This window comes from Coffea arabica, chromosome 2e, assembly GCF_036785885.1.
Source record: "Coffea arabica cultivar ET-39 chromosome 2e, Coffea Arabica ET-39 HiFi, whole genome shotgun sequence".
Lineage (NCBI taxonomy): Eukaryota > Viridiplantae > Streptophyta > Magnoliopsida > Gentianales > Rubiaceae > Coffea > Coffea arabica.
The window spans coordinates 10810113-10836417 of record NC_092313.1 but is presented as its reverse complement, the minus strand read 5'-3'; the positions used below and the strand labels follow the sequence as shown (position 1 = coordinate 10836417).

General features: G+C 33.1%; 2 protein-coding genes across 3 annotated transcripts; both read left to right on the top strand.

The window, feature by feature from the left end:
* Window positions 1-9334: 9334 nt before the first annotated feature.
* On the top strand, window positions 9335-13175 carry LOC113730906 (uncharacterized). Its single transcript, XM_027255890.2, has 4 exons — window positions 9335-9594; window positions 9711-9816; window positions 11861-11984; window positions 12744-13175. The coding sequence occupies exons 1-4, from the start codon at window positions 9476-9478 to the stop codon at window positions 12998-13000; spliced, it is 606 nt and encodes a 201-aa protein (XP_027111691.1). The 5' UTR covers window positions 9335-9475; the 3' UTR covers window positions 13001-13175.
* Window positions 13176-19943: 6768 nt separating this feature from the next.
* Window positions 19944-26108, top strand: LOC140036648 (calmodulin-binding protein 60 C-like). Of its 2 annotated transcripts, none has more exons than XM_072078893.1 (8): window positions 19944-20517; window positions 21513-21588; window positions 22599-22657; window positions 23099-23592; window positions 23757-23917; window positions 24021-24224; window positions 24548-24785; window positions 25176-26108. In XM_072078893.1, exons 1-8 carry the CDS (start codon window positions 20402-20404, stop codon window positions 25730-25732), a joined length of 1905 nt encoding a protein of 634 aa, XP_071934994.1. In that variant the 5' UTR covers window positions 19944-20401; the 3' UTR covers window positions 25733-26108. The 2 variants fall into 2 exon arrangements, with proteins under 2 accessions (XP_071934994.1, XP_071934995.1); XM_072078894.1 differs by having other exon boundaries at window positions 19947-20517; window positions 24548-24782.
* Window positions 26109-26305: the final 197 nt, after the last annotated feature.

Below are 26305 nucleotides of genomic sequence, written 5' to 3'. Positions count from 1 at the left end.
ACGACAATTAAATGGTTTAAGATTTTAGTATTATATAAAAAAAAGAGTTAATTTGACATGGAAACGGAGGACCGTCGGGGAAACGGGGCGGGGGACGGGGGGAGTTATTTGACAACGGGGCGGGGGATGGGGGAAGGATCCTCCACCTCACCCCCGCCCCATTGCCATCCCTAGTAACATATTTTGAAAATACCTTAAAAAATATCTAATTTATACAATTTTCGACACTGTTTGAATTGACGTATTTTTTAAAAACTAGTTTTTAAATACAATATTACAATAATACACAAATAAAAATAATCTAAAAAATATCTCATCTATACAATGCATCAAAAACAACTCACAAATATAGACAAAAAATTTTTAAAAAAAATTATAACATTTTCCACCTATTATCACCACCTGTCGCCACAGTCGCCACCGCCGTAGATTAGACCGGATTTCGGAATGAAAGTTCAACGATATTTTGAGTTTTGGAGTTTACGAAGGTTAGTTGGTTGGTCGAGCAATGATCCTACGCTTCTGGATAGCTTTGATCTTTAGACTTTGAGCCGTTAAATAATCAGATCTCTTGATAATTGGGACTAAAATCTAAGTCCAATGGTGAGGGATTTAAGTCGTATGAGATATTTGCTAGTACCGCTACAAAGAAGCACATGGATTTGGATTCAAATTTTAAGACGTGCTTGGATAATGTTATCTAATTGTTAGTATAAGAGTTTAAAAGTTAGTACTGATTTTTTGAGTTTCAAAGAGTAATCTATGATGCACAAATCAAAACAAGCTTTTCATCTCCGACCAAAAAAGGAGATTTATGGATAATTTTTTTTAATACACCATATCATCTTTCTTATCTTTTTTTTTTTTTGAAAAATTATGATAAGGGTTTGATTCTATCTCACCACTGTATAAAAATGCATACTTCAATTTTTTTTTTGAAAAAAGGTTCATAAAGGCAATGTCATATATGTAGTTTCGTGTAACTACTGGCTGATAAATTTTTAAGTTAAAAAAATTGAAAATTAAAAAATATAACAGGAAATTTAGCCATCATGACGTCTCCTCTTCAAGCACCCCATTACTCTTCGTTCATGTGTATCTTTGTAAATTTCAAACCAATTTTCCAGAAGCATATATAAGTTTTAGATACATCTATATAACGTCAATAAAAGTGATAAAGTTTAGATCATATTTGAGAAATAGGATTTTCTACGAGTCACGTTCTTATTAAAATTAAAACTTAATTTACTATTCCTACACAAAAAACCCAAAAATTTAAGGGTTCAAAAACTGAATGAAAAGAATACACTTTAAAAACTAATTAGCAAAGAGTGCACCATTTCATCCTTGTAAGCAAATGTACCATAGAAAAGTTTGTACATAACATAAAAAATCATGAGACTAAGTTAGAATGGGTATTGTTTTTTGTTTAAAAAAATATTATTTATACAATATATCATAAATGCCTTTTTAAAAAAAAGAATGTTTGGATTAGCTAGTTTTTCAAATGTAATGCTATAGTAACACATTTCGAAAATACCTTTAAAATATCTAATTTATACAATCTTCGACTCTGTTTGGATTGACCTATTTTTTAAAAATCATTTTTTAAATACAATGTTACAATAATACATAAATAAAAATAATTTAAAAAATATCTCATCTATACAATGTATCAAAAACAACTCACAAATATAGACAAAAAATTTTAAAAAATAAATTTCATAACATTTTTCACCAATTATCACCACCTGTCGCCACAGCCACCACTGCCGCAGATTAGACCGGATTTCGGAACGAAAGTTCAACGATATTTTGAGTTTCGGAGTTTACGAAAGTTAGTTGGTTGGTCGAGCAATTATCCTATGCTTCTAGATAGCTTTGATCTATAGCCTTAGAGCCGTTAAATAATTAGATCTCTTGATAAGTAGGACCAAAATCTGAATCCAACGGTGAGGGATTTAAGTCGTATGAGATGTTTGCTAGTGCTGCGACAAAGAAGCACATGGATTTTTATTAAAATTTAAAGACGTGCTCGGATAAGGTTATCTAATTGTTGGTACGAAAGTTTAAAAGTCAGTACAGCTTTTTTGAGTTTTAAAGATTAATCTATCATGCACAAATCAAAACAAGCTTTTCATCTCCGACCGAAAAGGGAGATTTATGGATAATTTTTTTTAATACACCATATCATCTTTCTTATCTTTTTTTTTTTGGAAAATTATGATAAGGGTTTGATTCTATCTCACCACCGTATAAAAATGCATCCTTCAATTTTTTTTTGAAAAAAGGTTCATAATGGCAATGTCATATATGCAGTTTGGTGTAACTACTGGATGATAAATTTTTAAGTTTAAAAATTTGAAAAATAACAAATACAACAGCAAATTTAGCTTTCATGGTGTCCCCTCTTCAAGCACCCCATTACTCTTCGTTCATGTGTGTCTTTGTAAGTCTCAAACCAATTTTCTAGAAGCATATATAAGTTTTAGATACATCTATACGACGTCAATAAAAATGATAATGTTCAATAGATCATATTTGAGAGATAAGATTTTCTACGAGTCACGTTCTTATGAAAATTAAAACTTAATTTACTATCCCTAAACAAAAAATCCAAAAATTGAAGGGTTTAGAAACTAAATTGAAAAGAACACATTTTAAAAACTAATTAGCAAAGAGTGCACCATTTCATCCTTGTAAGCAAATGTACCATAGAAAAGATTGTGCATAACATAAAAAATTATTAGACTAACTTAGAATAGGTATTGTCTTTTGTTTAAAAAAATATTATTTATAAAATATATCATAAATGCCTTTTTAAAAAAATAAAGTTTGGATTAGCAAGTTTTTCAAATGTAATGCTATAGTAACACATTTCAAAAATATCTAATTTATACAATCTTCGACTTTGTTTGGATTGATCTATTTTTAAAAAAACTAATTTTTTAAATATATATTACAACAATACACAAATAAAAATAATTCAAAAAATATCTCATCTATAAAATGTATCAAAAACAACTCACAAGTATAGACAAAAAAATAAATTTGATAACACTTTCTACCTTTATCACCACCTGCCGCAGATTAGACTGGATTTCAGAACGAAAGTTCAATGATATTTTGAGTTTCGGAGTTTACGAAAGTTAGTTGCTTGGTCGAGCAATGATCCTATGCTTCTGGGTAGCTTTGATCTATAGCCTTAGAGCCGTTAAATAATCAGATCTCTTGATAAGTGGGACCAAAATCTGAATCCAACGGTGAGGGATTTAAGTCGTATGAGATGTTTGCTAGTGCTGCGACAAAGAAGCACATGGATTTTTATTAAAATTTAAAGACGTGCTCGGATAAGGTTATCTAATTGTTGGTACGAAAGTTTAAAAGTCAGTACAGCTTTTTTGAGTTTTAAAGATTAATCTATCATGCACAAATCAAAACAAGCTTTTCATCTCCGACCGAAAAGGGAGATTTATGGATAATTTTTTTTAATACACCATATCATCTTTCTTATCTTTTTTTTTTTGGAAAATTATGATAAGGGTTTGATTCTATCTCACCACCGTATAAAAATGCATCCTTCAATTTTTTTTTGAAAAAAGGTTCATAATGGCAATGTCATATATGCAGTTTGGTGTAACTACTGGATGATAAATTTTTAAGTTTAAAAAATTGATAATTAACAAATACAATAGAAAATTTAGCCTTCATGACGCCCCCTCTTCAAGCACCCCATTACTCTTCGTTCAGGTGTATCTTTGTAAGTCTCAAACCAATTTTCTAGAAGCATATATAAGTTTTAGATGCATCCATATGACGTCGATAAAAATGATAATGTTCAATAGATCGTATTTGAGAAATAGGATTTTCTACGAGTCACGTTCTTATGAAAATTAAAACTTAATTTACTATCCCTAAACAAAAAATCCAAAAATGTAAGGGTTCAGAAACTAAATGAAAAGAACACATTTTAAAAACTAATTGGCAAAGAGTGCACCATTTCATCCTTGTAAGCAAATGTACCATAGAAAAGATTGTGCATAACATAAAAAATTATTAGGCTAACTTAGAATAGGTATTGTCTTTTGTTTAAAAAATATTATTTATAAAATATATCATAAATGCCTTTTTAAAAAAATAAAGTTTGGATTAGCAAGTTTTTCAAATGTAATGCTATAGTAACACATTTCAAAAATATCTAATTTATACAATCTTCGACTTTGTTTGGATTGATCTATTTTTTAAAAAACTAATTTTTAAAATATAATGTTACAACAATACACAAATAAAAATAATTCAAAAAATATCTCATCTATAAAATGTATCAAAAACAACTCACAAGTATAGACAAAAAAATAAATTTGATAACACTTTCTACCTTTATCACCACCTGCCGCAGATTAGACTGGATTTCAGAACGAAAGTTCAACGATATTTTGAGTTTCGGAGTTTACGAAAGTTAGTTGCTTGGTCGAGCAATGATCCTATGCTTCTGGGTAGCTTTGATCTATAGCCTTAGAGCCGTTAAATAATCAGATCTCTTGATAAGTGGGACCAAAATCTGAATCCAACGGTGAGGGATTTAAGTCGTATGAGATGTTTGCTAGTGCTGCGACAAAGAAGCACATGGATTTTTATTAAAATTTAAAGACGTGCTCGGATAAGGTTATCTAATTGTTGGTACGAAAGTTTAAAAGTCAGTACAGCTTTTTTGAGTTTTAAAGATTAATCTATCATGCACAAATCAAAACAAGCTTTTCATCTCCGACCGAAAAGGGAGATTTATGGATAATTTTTTTTAATACACCATATCATCTTTCTTATCTTTTTTTTTTTGGAAAATTATGATAAGGGTTTGATTCTATCTCACCACCGTATAAAAATGCATCCTTCAATTTTTTTTTGAAAAAAGGTTCATAATGGCAATGTCATATATGCAGTTTGGTGTAACTACTGGATGATAAATTTTTAAGTTTAAAAAATTGATAATTAACAAATACAATAGAAAATTTAGCCTTCATGACGCCCCCTCTTCAAGCACCCCATTACTCTTCGTTCAGGTGTATCTTTGTAAGTCTCAAACCAATTTTCTAGAAGCATATATAAGTTTTAGATGCATCCATATGACGTCGATAAAAATGATAATGTTCAATAGATCGTATTTGAGAAATAGGATTTTCTACGAGTCACGTTCTTATGAAAATTAAAACTTAATTTACTATCCCTAAACAAAAAATCCAAAAATGTAAGGGTTCAGAAACTAAATGAAAAGAACACATTTTAAAAACTAATTGGCAAAGAGTGCACCATTTCATCCTTGTAAGCAAATGTACCATAGAAAAGTTTGTGCATAACATAAAAATCATTAGACTAACTTAGAATAGGTATAGTCTTTTGTTTAAAAAAATATTATTTATAAAATATATCATAAATGCCTTTTTAAAAAAATAAAGTTTAGATTAGCAAGTTTTTCAAATGTAATTTTGTAGTAACACATTTCAAAAATATCTTAAAAAAATCTAATTTATACAATTTTTAACTCTGTTTGGATTGACCTATTTTTTAAAAAACTAATTTTTAAAATATAATGTTACAATAATACACAAATAAAAATAATCCAAAAAATATCTCATCTATACAATGCATCAAAAACAACTCTCAAATAGAGACAAAAAATTTTAAAAAAAATTTATAACATTTTCCACCTATTATCACCACCTGTCGCCACCACCATAGATTAGACCAGATTTCAGAATGAAAGTTCAACAATATTTTGAGTTTTGGAGTTTACGAAGGTTAGTTGGTTGGTCGAGCAATGATCCTACGCTTCTGGATAGCTTTGATCTATAGACTTTGAGCCGTTAAATAATCAGATCTCTTGATAATTGGGACCAAAATCTAAGTCCAATGGTGAGGGATTTAAGTCGTATGAGATGTTTGCTAGTACCGTTACAAAGAAGCACATGGATTTGGATTCAAATTTTAAGACGTTGGATAAGGTTATCTAATTGTTATACAAGAGTTTAAAAGTTAGTACTGGTTTTTTGAGTTTCAAAGATTAATCTATCATGCACAAATCAAAACAAGCTTTTCATCTCCGACCGAAAAAGGAGATTTATGGATAATTTTTTTTAATACACCATATCATCTTTCTTATCTTTTTTTTTTTTGGAAAATTATGATAAGGGTTTGATTCTATCTCACCACTGTATAAAAATGCATACTTCAATTTTTTTTTGAAAAAAAGGTTCATAATGGCAATGTCATATATGCAGTTTGGTGTAACTACTGGATGATAAATTTTTCAGTTTAAAAAATTGAAAATTAACAAATACAACAGGAAATTTAGCCTTCATGACGTCCCCTCTTGACGCACCCCATTACTCTTCGTTCATGTGTATCTTTGTAAGTTTCAAACCAATTTTCTAGAAGCATATATAAGTTTTAGATGCATTTATATGACGTCGATAAAAATGATAATGTTCAATAGATCATATTTGAGAAATAGGATTTTCTACGAGTCACGTTCTTATGAAAATTAAAACTTAATTTACTATCCCTAAACAAAAAATCCAAAAATTTAAGGGTTTAGAAACTAAATGAAAAGAACATATTTTAAAAACTAATTAGCAAAGAATGCACCATTTCATCCTTGTAAGCAAATGTACCATAGAAAAGTTTGTGCATAACATAAAAAATCATTAGAGTAAGTTAGAATAGGTGTTGTCTTTTGTTTAAAAAAATTATTATTTATAAAATATATCATAAATGCCTTTTTAAAAAAAATAATGTTTGGATTAGCAAGTTTTTCAAATGTAATGCTATAGTAACACATTTCAAAAATATCTTAAAAAATATCTAATTTATACAATCTTCAATCCTATTTAGATTGACCTATTTTTTAAAAACTAGTTTTTTAAATACAATGTTACAATAATACACAAATAAAAACAATTCAAAAAATATCTCATCTATACAATGTATCAAAAACAACTCATAAATATGTACAAAAAAATTTTAAAAAAAAATTGATAACATTTTCCACCTATTATCACCACCTGCTGTTGCAGCCACCACCCTTTCCCTCTTTCTTCTCCTCTTTTCCCCTTCTCTTGTCCTTCTCCCTTTCCCTTCCTTCCCATCCCCTAGACCTCCCCTTTCCCCTCGATCCAATCGAGACGAAATCAAGGCCTCTAGTTATGGCCAGAAGATCGCAATTTTTTTTGTCGCGATCTGGCTGCGACCAGTTTGAGGAGTAGAGGGGAGGACCGGATGAAGAGGGAAGGAGAAGAGGGGATGAGGAAGAAGGAGGAGAGAGGGAGTAGCGGTGGCGGTGGTTGTGAGTGGTACTATAAATTTTTAAAAAGTACTCTAAAAATATTTTAATTTTAAAAGGTACCTCAAAATATATTTCAAAAAAATCACAAAAAACATTTACAATAAAAGTTTTTCATATATACTAATATAGTAAAATATTTCAAAAATATTCCCAAAAATAGTTAATTCAAATGGAGTTCTGACAAAAATTAAAAAAAAGATGAACAAAAATATACCAAATCCTATTGCCCAATTTTTTTTCTACCCCCACCCAAACCCTCACCTCCTTCTTCCTCTATTTTTCTCCCCATCATTTCTTCTTCTCCCTCTCGCTTTTCCTCCTTTTCTCTTCTTCTTCCTCTTTCCTCTTGCCCTCCTTCCCCTCCCTTCTAACAATAAAGAAGTGTTACAAATGTTTTCAACTGATGTGAACAGCCATGCAACTGTGCCAAACTGATCACATGGAAGAAATGAGGATGTAGGGGAGGGAGAAGGAGAAAAGAAAGGGAAAAGAGAAAGAGGGAGAGAGAGGAGAAGGAGGGAAAGGGTTGGTGGCAGTGGAAGAGAGAGGACGGAAGGGACGGTGATAGTGATAGGTGGTACTGTGTGGTGGGAAATTTTTAAAAATTTTTAATTATTCTAATAAAATTTTAAGTTTTAAAAACACCCTAAACATATAATTATTGTAAAAGTTTTTGATATGCAATTTTACAGTGTAATATTTAAAAAAACACTAATAAAAATAGAAACACCTAATCCATACTACCAGAGTTATTCCTATAAAATAAGTTGCTCATTACCTAACCTTGCTCCAAAAAGTAGGCAAACGATACTGCTAGAGCTAATACCTTCTTGATAGAGCAAGATTTATGCAAATACCAGCATTACCCTCACTAGTTAACTCCATATATTCTCACTGATTTTGTTAGACCTATTATCCACCAATTACTCATTTTTTTCCTCTTTCTCATTAACATTACAATGTTTTGTCTGCTTTCTCACTTCCTCTCCAATCCTGCATTCTAATCTCTCATCATCTTTCCTATTTTATAATTTCTTTTCATTTTCTTGAAACTTTTGCAACATATGGTTCAAGATCTTTGCATAATACTCTTCTCTGCTCCACTCTTGCTATTTTTCTATCACCATCAGTATATTTTTATTGGCCTTTTGGAGTGACCATAAATTTTGATTAAATTTGCAATGCAATTTTGTTGCAATTTTTTGGAGGGTATATTATGTTTTTTATTCTTTTTTTTTTTTTAATTAAAGATGATGGGAAAATTGTCTGACTGTTATTATGATGTCATTCGAACTAATCTTGTGAAATATGCAACATATTTTATTTCTTTGAATTTTGTTTGTTTATTGTACTAGTGTGCAGTTGATATTATTATAAACTTCACTATCCTTTCCACTTTTCTAATTATATACATCTTGACTTCAACATGTGTCCATATTTTCTAATAACTAGATTAAAGTTAGTTTAAATTGCATTACATTTTATATCCCATGAATATTGAAGGAAAAGTATGTCTATGTTTTTTTGGATTATTTTCATTTTAGATTGTTAGTTGTTCAAGTTAAATCATATTGTATTTGCAAAAAAAAAAAAATTTAAATACAACTTCGAAAATAAAAAAATAAACTAAAAGAATTACAATATAAGAAAAAATATGATAAAAACTCAAAATCAAATCAATGAGCTATGAAAATAATAGATAAATAAATTAAAGAGGGTAAAGAAGTAGGCAAGCTATTCAATTAATTAGAAAGAAAAGAAAATGAGTAATTAGTGGTTAATGAATCTTTTTTTTTTTTTTTTTGAAAAAAGTGGATCTGACAATGGGTTAACTAGTAAGAATAATGTTGATATTTGAATAAATATTCCTCTGACAAAAAAATTTGAGCTCAGGCAGCATCGCCAGCCCAAAACGGAAGACAAAAAAAAAGAAGGAAAAAAGTCACCCAGCCACTAGCTCTTTCTACAAAATTTTCCCAGTTTATTGAACCAAAGTACCAAACTATAAAATGGGAGACCAAGGTACAACATCATAAGAAGAAAGTACGACTCGTCAAAAGCGTATACCCTAGTCAACAATAAGTTCGTTACTGATTACTCCAAGAAAGCCCGAGTACCAACCAGTTGTGCTCCGCCATGGAAGAAGCCGAAGCGGTGCCTTCACAAGCTGACGCGCGAAGAGGAGCCCGCCATATCAAGAAAAGAGCCCTCAAGAACAAAGCCCTTTCAGTCTCCTTCAATGAAAAGGACCTCAAGTACTCTTTCTTCTTCTGTTTTCAAAATTTTCACTGCTTCGAGTTTAAAGTTCTACGCCATTTTTTTTTTTTTTTTCAAATTTTGAGCTTTTCGATTTTTTTTAAATCAATTGTAGGGATTTTGTAACTGGGTTTCACAAGAGGAAGAAGAAGAGAAGAAGAGAAGCACAGCAAAAATTACAGGAAGCTGAGCGCCGAAAGCGGATTGAAGCCCGCAAAAAGGTTCAATTTTTATCCTGTTCGAGTTATTCTTTTTATTTTGTTTGTTTTTCTTTCTGGAATAGGTATAGGTGATTAGTTTTTAAAATGCTTTATTTGTATGGTGGTACTTGAATTCTAAACTTGCGTACTTTCATGGGCCTATTTAAGTGGCTTAAAAGTAATGCAATTATTTGCTTCAATTCAGTGAATGGTGCTTTAGGAATTAGGACTTCATTTTTGAGGTTGCGTATTGATTGTATTTGGTTGTGAATACCTTAGATATACTGAAAAATGGAGTGTTTTTATAGTTGTCATTTGCTAATGGAGGGCAGTTTAGATGATTTAATTATAGTTTTCTAAAGTCGGGTTAAGTATGTAAATATCAAAACTGAAGGCCTTAAGTCTGTGTCTTGGCATGTGAATTACTTGAGATTCTTTGAAGGGTAAAAAATTTGAGGGAGCTTATATGTTATAAACCAAGTTTCTAGGTAGAGAAATTACTCGGTTTTACAAGGCTAGCACACCATGTCTCCTTGTATATGTTTCTTGAGGAGCTATCTAATTTGGATATGAGATCATGGTGTACCAAATTCTTTGTCTCTTTTATCTTCATTTTGCAATTATAAACCCCCGCCCCCTCTTTCCCTGTTTTTCATTTTGCAATTATAAAATTTGAGGGAGCTTATATGTTATAAACCAAGTTTCTAGGTAGAGAAATTACTCGGTTTTACAAGGCTAGCACACCATGTCTCCTTGTATATGTTTCTTGAGGAGCTATCTAATTTGGATATGAGATCATGGTGTACCAAATTCTTTGTCTCTTTTATCTTCATTTTGCAATTATAAACCCCCGCCCCCCTCTTTCCCTGTTTTTCATTTTTTTTTAAGAAATTTGGAGTAAATTCATATTATTATGCCAAGAGGAAAGGGGAACAACAGTGATGTAATAGCAGCTGTCAGAGTTGAAACTACTAGGTTGCCTAGGGGAATGGTCAATTTACCACTTCTTCTGACCCTTGAAAAGCTCCATTTAGCCCCCATTTTACAGCAGTTTCAGTACATGTCTATCTCTTCTTCATGATATACACCTGAAGCATGCTCCATGAAATGGTAATCATCCAAAATTTTTGAAAGCTGTTCCTGGAAATTGAGATGCCACTCCACTTCTTTGTAATATAAGCTCTTAATGGTTCCTTTCCATGGTTCCAATTCTGCCTTGAGTCCACCATCTCTGAGATACTACCTTCTTTCCAATATTATTGGAATAGTTGACTTCTCTTAGTCAAGTGGATCTTTTCTTGTTTTTTCCAGATGCAACTTTCTTTCCTTGACTGTTGAAAATTATATTTCAGATTGTATAGGAGTAACTTTGGTTTGCATTTTTGTAGATTGAATAAGTATTTTAATAATGTAAAGTGGTGTCTGATTCTGCTTGGTAATAATGAAGACATTTGGATCTGAGGAGAGTGGAATTCTTTTATCACTCTCTTTGAGATGTAAACAATACCTTTTGTAAAGAAAATCCTATCAGTATATTTTGGCCATGAAATGAGTTTTTTAGCTGAGATCTGTAAACTAGGTTCAGTTGTTGCTTAGTTGACAGTTTGGGATATTATCTGGTCCATTGTACTTGGTTCTCATTTTTCAATATCATGTTTCTGGTCACTTTCTTGAAACCTTCAATCACACAAATAATGGGATTGGGTGGGAAGGCTTCTCGGAGAAAATATTTAATAAAACAAGTGAAAAAAGAAAAAGCCATTGGATTGGAGGCATCCATCTCTCTTGCAGTTTTATTAAAGATTTAGACTTTCATGGAACTAAAATCTGCTCCTTGCATCGAAACAAATTAGAACTTCCGATTTTATTGTTTACTGTTGAAAATAGCATAAAAAAACTACTCAAAACAATTTGTCACTTAATGTTTGAAAACTTGAGTGGTCTTAATTAAGCTTGAAACAGTGTGTTGGTGCCTGTAATTCACCAAAGATGCTCTAGCGAGCAGGCTTGTTGAGTGAAATCTTAACATGAGGTTCTTTGACTTTCCTTCTGATTTATTTGACAGAGAAAACTGGAAAGAGAATTTGTCATATATGGTGGAGCTCAACCTGATTCAAGTTCTGAACCTAAGGAATTAGATGACGACGGAGAGGACAATGGAGAAGAGGAGCCAACCACATCAGTCTCTGGTATCTCTATACATCATTCTTTTTTTTTTTTTTGATAACCTCCATACATCATTCTTGTATCTTAGAACATGCTTATTATTAATATTAGAGGCCATAGGATATGCAAATTAGCTAATAGCTCGTCTTCCAATACAAATCCCCTGCGTCCTGCTGCCCTTGTACTTCTTTGGTACCAGTCAATATGCTGATGCTCTCTCTCTCTCTCCCCACCAACCAACCAACCAACCCCACCCCCCCCCCCACCAAACAAAAAAAAGTGTCTGATGACAAGCTCCAATCGGATCATAAATTACAAAAAAAGGGGTTCTTTCTCATAATCATAGTGTTATTATTGTCACTTTTTTAATTTTGATAATTTCTGCGGTTCCATGGATGTGTATCCACGACAGCAAAATAATGGGGAACTGAGGCAGCCAGATTTTTCTGAATTCTCTGACTAGCATCCAAAGAAGTTCTCTTTAGATACTTTTGTGCAAAGATAAATACAGGACTTCATTTGAGGGCACTTCTCTGTATTGCTGGTATGTTGATATGCATGTATATAGTCACCTATAAGTGTTAAACTCTGGCATTTGTCGTGTGATACAGGATTATTGCACAATTATATACATGATAATAATTAATTTATTGAAATCTAAAACAGATAAAATTTGTTAATTGTAATTCCATTATCCTTTAATTTTTGGTGCGTGAATAGAAAAATTTTGCATTAAACTTGACTGTCATCCTCTTAAATTATAATTTTTCTTTGTGAAACAGGGACAATGATGTATGATAATGGTGATATGAAAGTCACAGTGACCACAAGGGAGATCTCTAGGGAGGATGAGTATCCCAGTCAAAGGCCATTGCCAGAAGCACCTCAGTTGGATGAAGGCCCTGAAAAGAAGAAAAAACACGTAGTATCTGTTAGCAAGAAGAAACAATTCAAGAAGGCAGCAAGGATGAGATCTCATCCAAAGCCACAAAGTAAAAGGGATAAGAGGAACGGGAAAAGGATAAATAAAAGGCATTAGCTGTGAATCTTTTGTTGTCCTTTCTTTTCTTTTGGCACCTTCCATTTTGTCTGACCATATTTTGGAGATTACGTTGTCATACAATTGGTACATCTTACTCTGCAAAAGTTGCTCAAAAAAAAAAAAAAAAAAAAGATCTATTCCCTGAGTAAAGGCTTGACATGGATTTGGGTTTCTTGGTGCTTGCTTGATTGTATTATTTTTTTTCACTATGGAAGTGTCTAGTTTGCGATGTCAAAGCCCTAAGGTGCACGGCCTACCAACTTGTTTGGGAGAAATGTACTTGCGGCTTGTCAGGCCCACGAGCCCCTCAACCCTCATGCGAAAGGCTGCTCTTCCAGACGGCTTCATTCTCGTTTAGTCTATTGAAGTTACTTGTTTGCTCAGTGCCACATCCCTCTTCTTTGTCAAGCGAAATATTTGATTTCTCCCTCTACTGGTTTTTTGGGAAATAGGTTGTGTTCCTGTCTCCAAATTTGTATTGCTTTCACTCTTTGAATTGGCACAAGACGCGCAAAAGTTGGTGAAGATATTGGCCTTGTTCTTGGTTGCTTTAGGATTTGCAAAATTTGATTATAAAAATTGATTATAGAAAACAATCAGGTCCAGCAAAAGCTACTCTTAGATGAATATAGTTTGGATTGAGAAATTTGATGAAAGATTTTAAATCCATTCAAAATAGCTCTAGTTGTTTTTATTACTTGATAGGCATTTGGCTTTGTAATATATCAATTTTTAAAATATATTTTAAATATTAGAATAATTGAAAATTTACAAATCTAAATACTTTCCAGATAACGTGGAAAATTAGAAGAATTTATGGTTGCGTTTAGATTGAGGGATTTGACAAAAGATTTGAAACTCTCTTAGATCTCTCTGTTTGTTTAGATTACTTACAAGGTATTTGGATTGATAAATTATCAATTATTCTAGTGTTTAAAATGTATTTATACAATAAATAAATTATGCACCCAAATGCCTCTTAAGATATCTAAACAATGAGAGTGATTTGAGTGGATTTCAAATCCTTAATCAAAAATTTCAATCCAAATGAAGTCTATGAGAAATTCAAATCTTTTGTCAAAATTTTCAATCTAACCGCAGCCCAAGTTCCTTTGACATGGTTTTGTTCTGCAACATTAAAGAGAGAGAAGTAAATTCGCAATTAACGTAGCATGGCCGTTGCTATTCTCGACAGGACGCAAACTAGACATTGGAGGTCACAGAAATATATTACAGATATAATAATGAATATTGAATAGAAGCATGTTCATATATATACATATATATATATATCTATTTTTTTTTTCCTTGAAGCGGTCCACGCGTAGCGTGCGACGGTGCGAGTGGGTGGTTTGACTTGATAGTGATATATGAAGTTGAAATTGGGAAAAAAAAATTAAAAGCTTTCTGTAAGGTGTAATTTTCTCAGTAAACAAATGATTACAATCTCCTCAGTAAAAAAAACCCATTAATTTGGAGCATGACAAACATCATTCATATAAACCAACCAATCAGTCAAGCTGAATACGTGGGTTTGACAATGTGGAAGCAGTCTTAGAATTGTACTATTAGATACATAACACTGTAACACTTGTTGTATAGTATGAGACAAAAAATATATAACAGGAATAAATCTTTTAAAATAATTTGATTTTATAAATACTAAGTGTTATCCAAGCTCTTTCTTAACTTTTTCCTGCTCTTACACTAGCCTGATTAACACTCGAGATTTAATGATGTCCTACTAGTATTATGTTTTGCAGAATTTTCATATCAATTAATTCGTGGATATAGTAGTGTTTTTTTATTTTAGCGTAAAGGGAGGTCTCGAATATGACCTTTCACTCGACCTATCCTTCCTCCTAAATTCGTGAATATAGCTGAGAACCAGTGTGTTGGGATAAAGAAGAAAACATGCAATTCTTCTCCCTCCTTTATTTTTGTTTTTATTTATACAGGAGCATTATTGGTCCTTTTCCCCGACGGTCTCTACAAGATGATGCTAATATGATATCTTTGTCCAACAAATATTTGACTTCCCACCTCTTTTTTTTTTTATAAAAAATTAAATTTTATTAACGAATTGCTAGAAATCATCCGGTACAATTTGATTTTAAACATTAAAAAAAGAAGAGAATGTCAACGACATTGAATTAAGTGCATTAATCTTAGTATTTTGATACGTGCTATATTGCCTCTAGAAACTTGGGTTCTTAACTGAATAGAAGAAATCATAAGGGCATTCTAATTAGAGTTATGCTTCGGTCTCGAGGTTTTTTTTTAAAAAAAATCTCTAACACCAAAAAGTGTCGTTTTAAGCTCTTTGTTTATTTATTTTATAAGTTGGGAAGTCTTGAACCCAAGGTCATTCCTTGCACTTTACAATTTAGCCTAACCTTCCCTTGTTGTTATAAGCTCTCCTATAGAATAAAATTCATTTGAGGGAAAGGGTTCTCTTTCCCTATTTTTGTACACTTGAATGTGCAAATGCATGCTTGTTTTCTTCTGGTTGACTTCCAATAAATTTGTCCAAACAAACGTTTATTTATCCAATTCTATGATGAACACCCCCTCCAAGTATAGCATAGTACTGAAGAACTTGAAATCCTTTGCTTCGATTTGTTATTTGACATTGTGGAAAATGCAATTGTAGAATTAAATCCTTGAGTAAAATTCTAGGTGGCAAACTTGGATTTCTAGATAAAACGCCATTGCCATGCATTAACTAGAAGTGCCTCAGCAACTTGTTGGAGGGTCAGAAAAGAAGAAAAGGTAAATCGTTCAAAACATTTTTCACATTTTGTAAAATGATTTTTTTCATCTCTTCACTTTTAAAAATGTAATTTTACGTTCCTTACAAATCCAAAATTTTTTGAATTTATAATGACCAATGTGAATTTGTAAGGGACATAAAAGTACACTTTTAAAATTGATGGACGAAAAAAGTCATTTTACAAAATGTGGGAGACGTTTTGAACGATTTTCTCGAGAAGAAAACCATTTATCTATTTGCAAGAAGAAAATACTTCAAGAACTGAAAAAGGAAGAGACTCATCAAAAGCCATAAAGAAAAATTAGAGGAAGGAGAAAAGGCAAAAATAAAAAGCATTAGCCGTAAACCTTTCCCCTTTTTCTTTTGGCATCTCCCCTTTAGTTCTAGCATGTTCTGGAGGAACATCAAATGATGGAGTTGGCGTATCTAGCTCTAAGAAGGTTGTGGCATTTTGCTACCAAAAAGCTTGATTCTTTGAGTCAGGAATTAACATGGATTTAGACTTATTGATTTTAATCTCTTTAATTTCCAATATTAAACCCAACATTTGGCTGTTTGAAGATAACTTGTCTCCCTTTTACTATTTAGAAGTGTATCGTTTTTCTTTTTCTTTTTTGGGGAAAGGATATGAAGACTTCATTATCAAACAAAAACATATTTACAATACTGTCATCCATGGGCAAAAACATTGGACTAAAAATAGTTTCACGTCTTTTTCTAAGAAACGGGAAAATATAAACTAGGGGAATAACAAAATGCATACATCCATGGGCAAAAGGTTTACAACGTGCAAACTTAGACAAAGTGTATCACTCCTTTTCATCCATGGACATTATTGATTATACTCTTACGTTCACGTGGCTGTCTTACTTGGGCTTTAACATTGAGCAACTTCTTGTCTATCCATATCAAGTCAACTAATTGGCAAATTGGCCGACAACACACTTAAAGTAGAAGATTAGCTACAAGATAACCATTCATGTTTCATTCGTCCCATCAGAAGCGTCAAAAATTTTTTTTTTATTTTGAGATGTTTTAAAATGCCTGTCATCTTATTAAATCAAAATTAATTATGGTATCTTCTTTTAATATTATTGTCACTTTTATCTATATTTCATATTAAATTCAAAATTAAAATTTATATTTTCGATGACAACTTAAAAAATAAATTCGCTAGCATTATCATCAAATCACTCAGTTTGTTTGGACAAAGAGAATTTGGAAAAAAAATTTTTGCCTCACAAATCCCAATCACCTTTTTATCTTCCCAACCACCTTTTTATCTCACATATATCACATCAAAAAAATTGCTACAGTAAATATCTCAAATAAATCATCCAAATAAACTCTTATCCAAACTATTTTTAAAAAATTTATATCCCAAAATGTGATAAATAATTTGGAACGGGGGAGGGGGCACGCGAAAGCCCAATCTCAATGCTTACTTAATCTAGAAAAAAGGAATATTTTGGGGGGGGGGGGGGTGGGTTGGCAATGGAATATGTGTACATTAATAATTTATATTAGTAATTATTAAATTCTACTGTATATAAAAACCAGCGAAATCCAACGTCAGCTATGAGACGTAAGCAGAATTCCGGAAGTACTGCACGTGCCTAATCCTTAAAGTCAGAGAAATGTCAGCGACGGAACCAAAAGCACATCAAAACATTAACGATTAGCCCCGAAGCCGTCCAGCCGACGCTCCATGGTCTCTACACCAACCTGGTTGGTGCTTGACAATATTGACCTTTGGATTTAGCATTTTAAAGCATTTCTCCTACTTGTTTCTTAAGTTATCCATTTTCATGAACACACGAGAACGAGGAGTAGTAGTTTTTTTTTTTTTTTTTTTTTGGGGAATGCTATTAGAATTTTCAACTACATTTATTTAATCCCCATTACTTTATTCTATTTAGGTATATGTTACATTGTACTTACATCATAAAAACTGCATAGAAGGTCATTTTTGCATTTAATTTTAAGGGTCAATGGCAATTTGCCATATGAACTATTTAGTAAAGAGAACGTGTTTCCTTTCATAAACATAAAACAAATTATATTTTTTGAACTTTTTTTTTAATTTATAAATGTATAGGTTCTCCTACTTATAATCCCTTCCTTCTTATCATCTAACCCAACTTTCCTCCACATAAAAAAAAATTATTTTGTGATGCAAGTACGTGTTAAACTCATCATTTATATGTATCATGCAGAAGTTAAACATTTTTTTGTTTTTAAATACAATGAGTTATATCATCATTTAATGCAATTCTATTATAAGATAAGTTAGTTGATGACTCACCAATCATCAAAAGTAATATAGTATTTAATTTTATAATCCTTAATTGGAAATCATTTGTGCTCATAGGTCTTATTTCTGTGCAAATCAATCTAATAATATCTGGCAATCAAACCAGCAGTACCCATGAATTATACTACCATAACACAAGAGACATACATTTATGATAGGATAAGTTATAGGGCAGCTTTGACACGTACAATACTTGATAGTCAAACTATGTGGTTTAAAACCGTGTCAAAGAGCTCCAACCAATTCTTATGTAAAATAGGGCATGTTAGAAACTTACCTTGTTTAGAAAGGGATTTTTCATCAAAAAATTTATATGTTTTTTATAAATATATTTTTTAATTATTTTTTATCTCATATATATCAAATCGTTACAGTATATTTTTTACAAAAACTCTAAAAAATTACAATCTAAATAGAGAAAACGCTACATTCCCTTTTTGGTATAGTACACATCTTGCTATATCATTTGGTAATTTAAATTCTTAAAATATAAATATAAGAGTTAATAACTCTTCTTCTATATTTAATTGTAAATTTAAACTCCACCTCATCCATATTGTACCTGAAGGACTGTAGAACTCCCTCATGGTAAACATAGACGGTAGTAGCGTGTTTCTAATGGGCGTAACTTCCGAGTGTTTTTAATCTAAGTGTGTGTGAGTTAAATCCGTTTTGGAAATGGGCGTAACTTCCGAGTGTTTTTAATCTAAGTGTGTGTGAGTTAAATCCGTTTTGGAAAAAAGTAGTAGCGTGGTACTGGCAATGTTTTGAAAACCGGACCGGACCGGCTGGTTCGACCGGTTGAACCGCGAACCGGCCATGGCACCGGTCCGGTTCAATGACATTGCTGACTTTGCTAGAAAACCGGTCAAAGACCGGTTGAACCGTGAAAACCACCGAACCGGATTGAATCGGCGGTTTTTCGGTTTTCAGCTTTCCCTCTCTTTTTTTTTTTTTTTTTTTTTTAAAGTTTTGCAAAATACAACTATCAAGATTCGAACCCAAGACCTTTGTAATAAAAGACCAATGTATTAACCGTTGCACCATCACATCTTATTAGTTATTTTTGATAACTTATTAATATAAAGCAAACACTCATATTTCTTTTTTCCATTTTTCTTACAAAATCTCATCCCCTCATGGCTCTTTCTTTTTAATTTTCAACTCCCTCTCTCTCTCTATCCTCTTTTCTTTTGTCACTCCCTTTTTAATCAAACCTTTTTATTTTTAATTTATTGATGTTTTCTTCCATCTTTTAATTTTGTTTTTGTCCATTAAATTGAAAAAAGTTAAAAAAGAATTGTTTTTAACCCAAATTATTTAACGCCACAACCACTCACTTTTATTTTATTTTTTGTTTCTTATCAAGTTTACATTTCTATTTTCGATTTTCTTGACTTCCTTCGAACTCCAAATTTTCTTTTTTAAATTGCAATATCTAAATCCCAAAACGTAAATTAAAATTTAAGTTCATAATATCTAAATTCTCAGAGACATGAATTTTGTATAATTTCAAAATATTGTGATATTTTGGGGTTGGATTTAGATATAATTGAAATTGAGATGAAATTTATTTGTTTTAACTTATAATTTAAAAAATTTATTTTTAAAAATCCAAGTTATTAAAAAATAGTAAACTTTTCATCATATAAAATATTAAATTAGTCCATTACATGTCTTATTTTGTACATATATATATTTATATAAATTATTTTTTAAAAAATTCATTGAACCGAGGTTGAACCGGTCCGACCAGTTTAATCTCGACCCTTTCACTTCACCGGTTTAATTAACGGTCCGATTTTTAAAACATTGGGTACCGGTAAAGTTGTAGGATTGGATAAAGCCAAAGTCTTGTGCCCTTCCTACCGTACTTTTTTAGCAGAGTGCTGAGAGGGCCCATCAGCTCCAAATCAAAGAAAATTCCCTGATCTTTCCTTGAAGTTTCATTGACGCCTCTGTAACATTTCTCAGAACTTTCAATTTTCCCGCTTTCCATCTTGTTTCCTAATTCTCTCTTTTCCCCTTCCTTTTTTTTTTATAAGATTCTCCAACTCACAGCTTTTCCCGTTGAGAATGTAGACTTTAACCGAAGCTGATATCCAAAATACTTCTACCAGTTGAAGCTTGGAGTGGCTAGTTTAAATAACTACCACCATCCATTAATTAATTACTAATTCAAGTACTCCTCTGCTGGTATTTGACATTAATTATTTCAGATCAGATCTCGAGTCTCCGAGCTTTGCAGATAGAGAAAGAAAAGATTGAGTTGTTGATTTTCTTGGGCATCTGAAGTAACCAAAGGTTCAAAATGCAAGCTCGGATTTTTCAGAAATCAAATAGCATGGCAAGAGAAAAACGCAGTTTGGATCAATCCACAAGTAGTGATGATGGTCAGCCTGAAAGAAAAAGGCCCGCTCTTGCCAGGTAAATTCCCCCAGAGTTTCTTTTCTCTTTGGTCGCTTCTATTTTTTCTTCTGCATTCTAGGTCAATTAGTTATCTTTGGATTAAGTTTGTAGCCTTTTTTTGTTCTTTTTTTCCTGTCTGGGGTAAAGGAGCTGCTGGTTTTGGTTGGAAAAGGGCTGTTTGATCTTGCCAAGTGTTATGCCATCCAGATATACACCAACTATATGTTCTTCCAAGATATTCTCGAGTTTTCATATGAATCCGGTCTTCACCATTTTTTAAATTTACGATTAATTTCTTAAAAAGGTCGAGGCTTGTAGGATGAAGGGAATGATTTTTTCGTGCTTGGTAGGCAATAATTCATAAATATTGTGCTCTTTCATTGTGTTGGTTTTTTTTTTTTTGGGGGGGGGGGGGGTTGTTGTTGGAGTTGGAAGGTTTGTGGATTTGGGTTTCGGTATAAGGGACAAATATCGATGGGGTTTTGGTTTCTCCCAGATAGTTTGACAATAATGGACTTGTTTTTCTTCTTTTTCTGTGACCACCTTCCCTCCCACGCCAATAGTCTATTTATCTGCTTTCATGACCTTCATCACTTATTTCACATCTCATTGCATCTTTGAGCTTCATGTTGGTCGTCAGTTTGTCATTGATATGATCATTTGCCATCACGGTGGTTCTTTCAAAAGAAATTTATAAGTAACTTCCCATCATATATTTTAGAGTAGGCCAGACTGCTCCAATACTTCCAAGGTTGACAAACTCTAGTATGCTGCCTGCCATATTCCTTTTTGTACACTTTTGCCTGCTCTTGTAAATTAACCCTCTTTCAAGTATGAATTGACACACTGGGAAAGAAATCCTGCAGTATACTTATCTGTCTTTATCACTGAATAAATGTCAAGAGAAGTTGAGAATTTTAACTGCCGAAAGTTTAAGCCTTTATCTCAACCTTGCAAAGCATTCCTGGTTTATAAACTGCTTTATGAGGGAAAACTACAAATGGTTTATGCAGTGTTATTGTTGAAGCTCTAAAGGTGGACAGTCTGCAGAAACTTTGCTCATCGCTAGAGCCCATTCTTCGAAGAGTTGTAAGATAATTATGCCTTTTTTTCCTTGTATACTCCAATTCAGAAAAGATTTGATTATTGACATACCAGCTTTATTTCCCATATAAACGGCTGAAGCAAATCCTAGAAATTAATTTGTTGAATTGATCAGGGTCTCACGTTTTCCACGTGTAGTTTGCTTTGCAAAATTTTTTTTTTGCCTGTGTCTAGTAATAGTTTGTCCATCACAAAATTGAAGAATTATGATTGATAGTTCTCGAGAGATGAGAGAAAATAATTAATGAAGACTTATTTTGCATGCATCTGTCTTTGTTTTTGACTTGATGTCCTTTTATCTGACTAAGGACAACCTATAGGACAGTGCCTCTGGATGCTCCACTTAAGAAGTCATTGACACAAAGAGGATGTCTCATAATTTAGTTTTTCCCTATTGACATAATGCAATACTTTCTTTTGCTAAAAAAGTTCTGTATGTGAACTCCTTTCTTTCTTCCTAGTTCTATATACCTTCCTCTCTGTATATCAGTATGTAAAACAGTCTATAATTCCTGAAACCATTGAGATCCTAGTTTTCATGCATCATGGAGAATATTGTCTCTGATGAGATATGGTTTGCTTGTGCTTAGAGAATTTCAGATGAATGTCATGCATTTATTCCAACATGATCTTTAACAGCCTACTTTAGTATTCTCTTCAATCCTTGAATGGTTTGGTTTCCGAACAGTTATTGTACTGGGCCTTTTCCAATTTCTTGACTTTTCACTTCTTGCTGTTAATACCGGGAAGTAAGAGGTTATATTTGTGAAATAGGCAATATCTCTGAATAGCATTACTGTTGTCATTATGTGCTTAAAATTGTGTTTCTTCAGTTAATGTCTTCCATTATGTAAGAAAATGTCTCCTGCCTTTGCTAATTCTTGGAATGAGTGACACAACTAAAGCATGCATAATGAATTTGTGGATTTCTCTTTATAAGTATATCTGGCATTATCATGTCTAATGTGTCTATGAATATTTCTTCAACTGACCAGGTTAGTGAAGAAGTGGAGCGAGCTTTGGCGAAGTTGGGCCCCGCTAAAATTAATGGAAGGTATGAACTTAAATGTTAATTACTTGGAATAATTGTTTTTCAAGCCGTCTCATTCCTTTTGGTGGTATCCTATGGACCCTGCAGATTTCTTTAAAAAGAGCAAAGTTACTTCTGAAATGTACAGGGCTTGAATACCTCTTGGATAGATTATATGTTTGTACCCTGATACTGAATTTTGTATTTGGTTTATTTTTATTTATTTATCTCTTTAAAAAGAAACTTTTTTTATTTAATCAAATGCATGCTAATTGAAATGAACATCACTTTCTTGTTATGTTCGTTGTGTTCAATTTAGAAGCCTCACTCAAGAATTTTGTTCTGTAACTTCCTACTATCATGTTGCTGGATGATCATTTATACTTGAGTTTATGCTGCTTGAAGGGGAGTGCAACCTTGGTCATATTATATCCTCTGTGGCATTAAACTCTCATAAATTTTCAGGACATCTCCAAAAAGAATAGAAGGGCCTGACGGAAGAAACCTACAGCTGCAGTTCAGAACAAAGTTGTCCCTACCTCTATTTACAGGAGGGAAAGTAGAAGGGGAGCAAGGCGCTGCAATTCACATAGTATTGGTTGATGCTGTTAGTGGCCATGTTGTAACTTCTGGTCCAGAGTCCTCAGCAAAATTGGACATTGTTGTTCTTGAGGGTGATTTCAACAATGAAGATGATGATGGATGGACTCAAGAAGAATTTGATTCCCACGTAGTGAAAGAGCGTGAAGGAAAGAGGCCACTTCTAACTGGGGACTTGCAAGTGACTTTGAAGGATGGTGTAGGGACACTAGGGGACTTGACATTCACAGACAACTCTAGCTGGATTAGGAGCAGAAAATTTAGATTAGGTTTGAAGGTTGCTTCGGGTTGCTGTGAGGCCATTCGTGTCCGTGAAGCCAAAACAGATGCATTCACCGTCAAGGATCATAGAGGAGAATGTAAGTTTACATCATTTCAAGCTTTTGTGCTGCTACTTTGTTTATGACTGTCAGCATGTGTACAAGATAAAAATATAGAAGTAAAATATTTTCAGCATGTGTATCTGTAAGCTGCTGTTTTGTATTGGTATTTGTACCAAATATGTGACCACTTTGGTTTGCAGTGTACAAGAAACATTATCCACCCGCATTGCACGATGAAGTTTGGAGATTAGAGAAGATTGGAAAAGATGGATCATTCCACAAGAGGCTAAATAAAGCTGCAATATACACGGTAGAAGACTTCCTACGACTTGTAGTAAGAGATTCGCAGAGGCTTCGAAATGTAAGAATCACAGAAAACTGTTTTTTTTTTTTTTTTTTTTTTCGGGTTCTTTTTCTCTACTTGAAGTGGTATACTCACATAGCATTCACTTTGATTGTCTCAGATACTGGGAAGTGGAATGTCAAATAAAATGTGGGACATTCTGGTGGAGCATGCGAAGACTTGTGTTCTGAGTGGGAATCACTATATTTACTATCCAGATGATCTCAGACATGTTGGAGTGGTGTTTAACAATATCTATGAATTGACTGGTTTGATTGCTGGTGACCAATACCATCCAGCTGACACTCTCTCTGACAGTCAGAAGGTTTGTGTTTTTGCAGTCCTTTTGCCTAGCAAGATTCTGTACCATGCATATTCTGGTATTGTCACTGTTCATTACCTGTCAAGGTCAGATGTGTTGTTTAATGCTAATGGCGTTACATGCAACATTATTGGTCTGGACATGTATCTATGTCTCTTGCTAATAAATCTTGTAGGCGACCAGTCTTGGTAAATGGTTGAACATCATCACACTTGCATGCCACTGCTGACCCTCTTCTTGTTCAATGCCTGCTGATATACATAGATGTTAGAACTTTTTTGGAAGAATCAGACCATTTTGAACCCCAATTTTTCCAATTTTTGCAGCTTTATGTTGATACCTTGGTGAAGAAGGCGTATGAAAACTGGATGCATGTTATTGAGTATGATGGCAAAGCTCTCCTTAGCTTCGCTGAAAATAAAAGTTCAAGTGCTCCTCAGAGTGATATTGCTACTGGATCACAAAACGATTCAAATTCTTTTGATTATCAAGTCAATCTACCAAGTCTTCCACCCTCGATTCCTTCAGAGCAGCCTTCAATCAGTCCAGTACAGACCATAGGTGGTATATAATGTTGTTTTCTTTATCTTGTTATGATTTTGGTTTCTGTTTGTGGATCACAAAATAAATGTGTTTAAATTTTCAAACATACATAAAATTGGGTAAAGAGTGGACATTTCAATAGAGGATAAGTTCATTTTGAACATGGCATGCTAACAAGCACAAAATGAGATGGGCAATTAAATTACTAACACAAAAGGCAAGCCACTAAGAATCAGGTATCTGGAAATGTGATGTATCAAATTCCTTTATTTTATTTATGCTTGTTAGATCAGTTACTGTGATGTATTGTTCACCCTCCTTTTGGATATCTTTAGTTTCATTGGAACCATTTTAAATTGTGTTGCTTTAATTTACCTGTCACTGATGCTTGATTGCTGACTCTTTCATTAGGGTATGATGAGAATGGCGGCAGTAGATTTCAAATGCAATCTCAGAGCATGAACCTCAATCCAACTATTCATATCCATGGCACTTCATTACCTCTGCATAACCAGATGATTACTACATCATCACAAGTTCACTCTCCAATAAATACAAATTTGCTGGCCCTTGGACCACTACAGTCTTCCATGTCAAGCTTCCATGCACCTGGCCCATCCAATCTTTCCAATTACAGGGGATTTGATGATGTTTTCAGTGAGGAAGACATCCGCTCAAGGAGTCATGAGATGCTTGAAAATGAAGACATGCAGAATCTACTTCGCATCTTCAACATGGGAGGTTATGGTCACACTCCTGTAAATGGGACAGAAAATAACTACCAATACCCACTGGGATACATGGCTGGTACATCTTCAGGCTATGCTTTTGATGAGGATCGAACACGTCCATCAGGTAAAGCTGTTGTTGGATGGCTAAAACTCAAAGCAGCCCTGAGATGGGGCATTTTCATCAGGAAGAAAGCTGCTGAGAGAAGAGCACAAATTGTTGAATTGGAAGAGTCATAGGGTCTCCTTTCCAAATGAAACCGGTTGATTTTGGCACTGAGGCTTCTTTATCATGAGTTGGGCAGCTGCCTTACATTTGAGTCTGGTTAACGGTTCTATAGCAGCTGCACTTCTTCTGGATTCAGGGAAGCCCATCTAAATGTACAGTTGCTGCCTGTAGAGCACCATGGTGCATTGTCCTGAGCTGAAGCTATTCCAAATTTTACTGGCACGTTAACCTCTTTGGAAGGATGCGAGTTTTCTCCTCCTTGGCCTAACACTGTAGAAGCAGGCAAAGTTTCCCTATTTTTAAATGCTAGTGTTGTGTGTTTTTTTTAAACATTTTTCAGCTATCCTTTTATCTCTGATATATATCACATTAGAAAGTGTTATAGTATTTTTTTTTTTCAAAAAATTATTCCAAATAATTTACCATCCACACACACGCACATTATTTTTTGTAACTTTATGAATGGAAGTACTAAATATCGCTTGCGCATCAAGTGGCTCTCTTTAGAATTGAAATTAAGTTGATTCCAACTTTCTTCATGGCATCACGAATCTCAAGTTCTGCAACAGTAAGAAATCTGACTT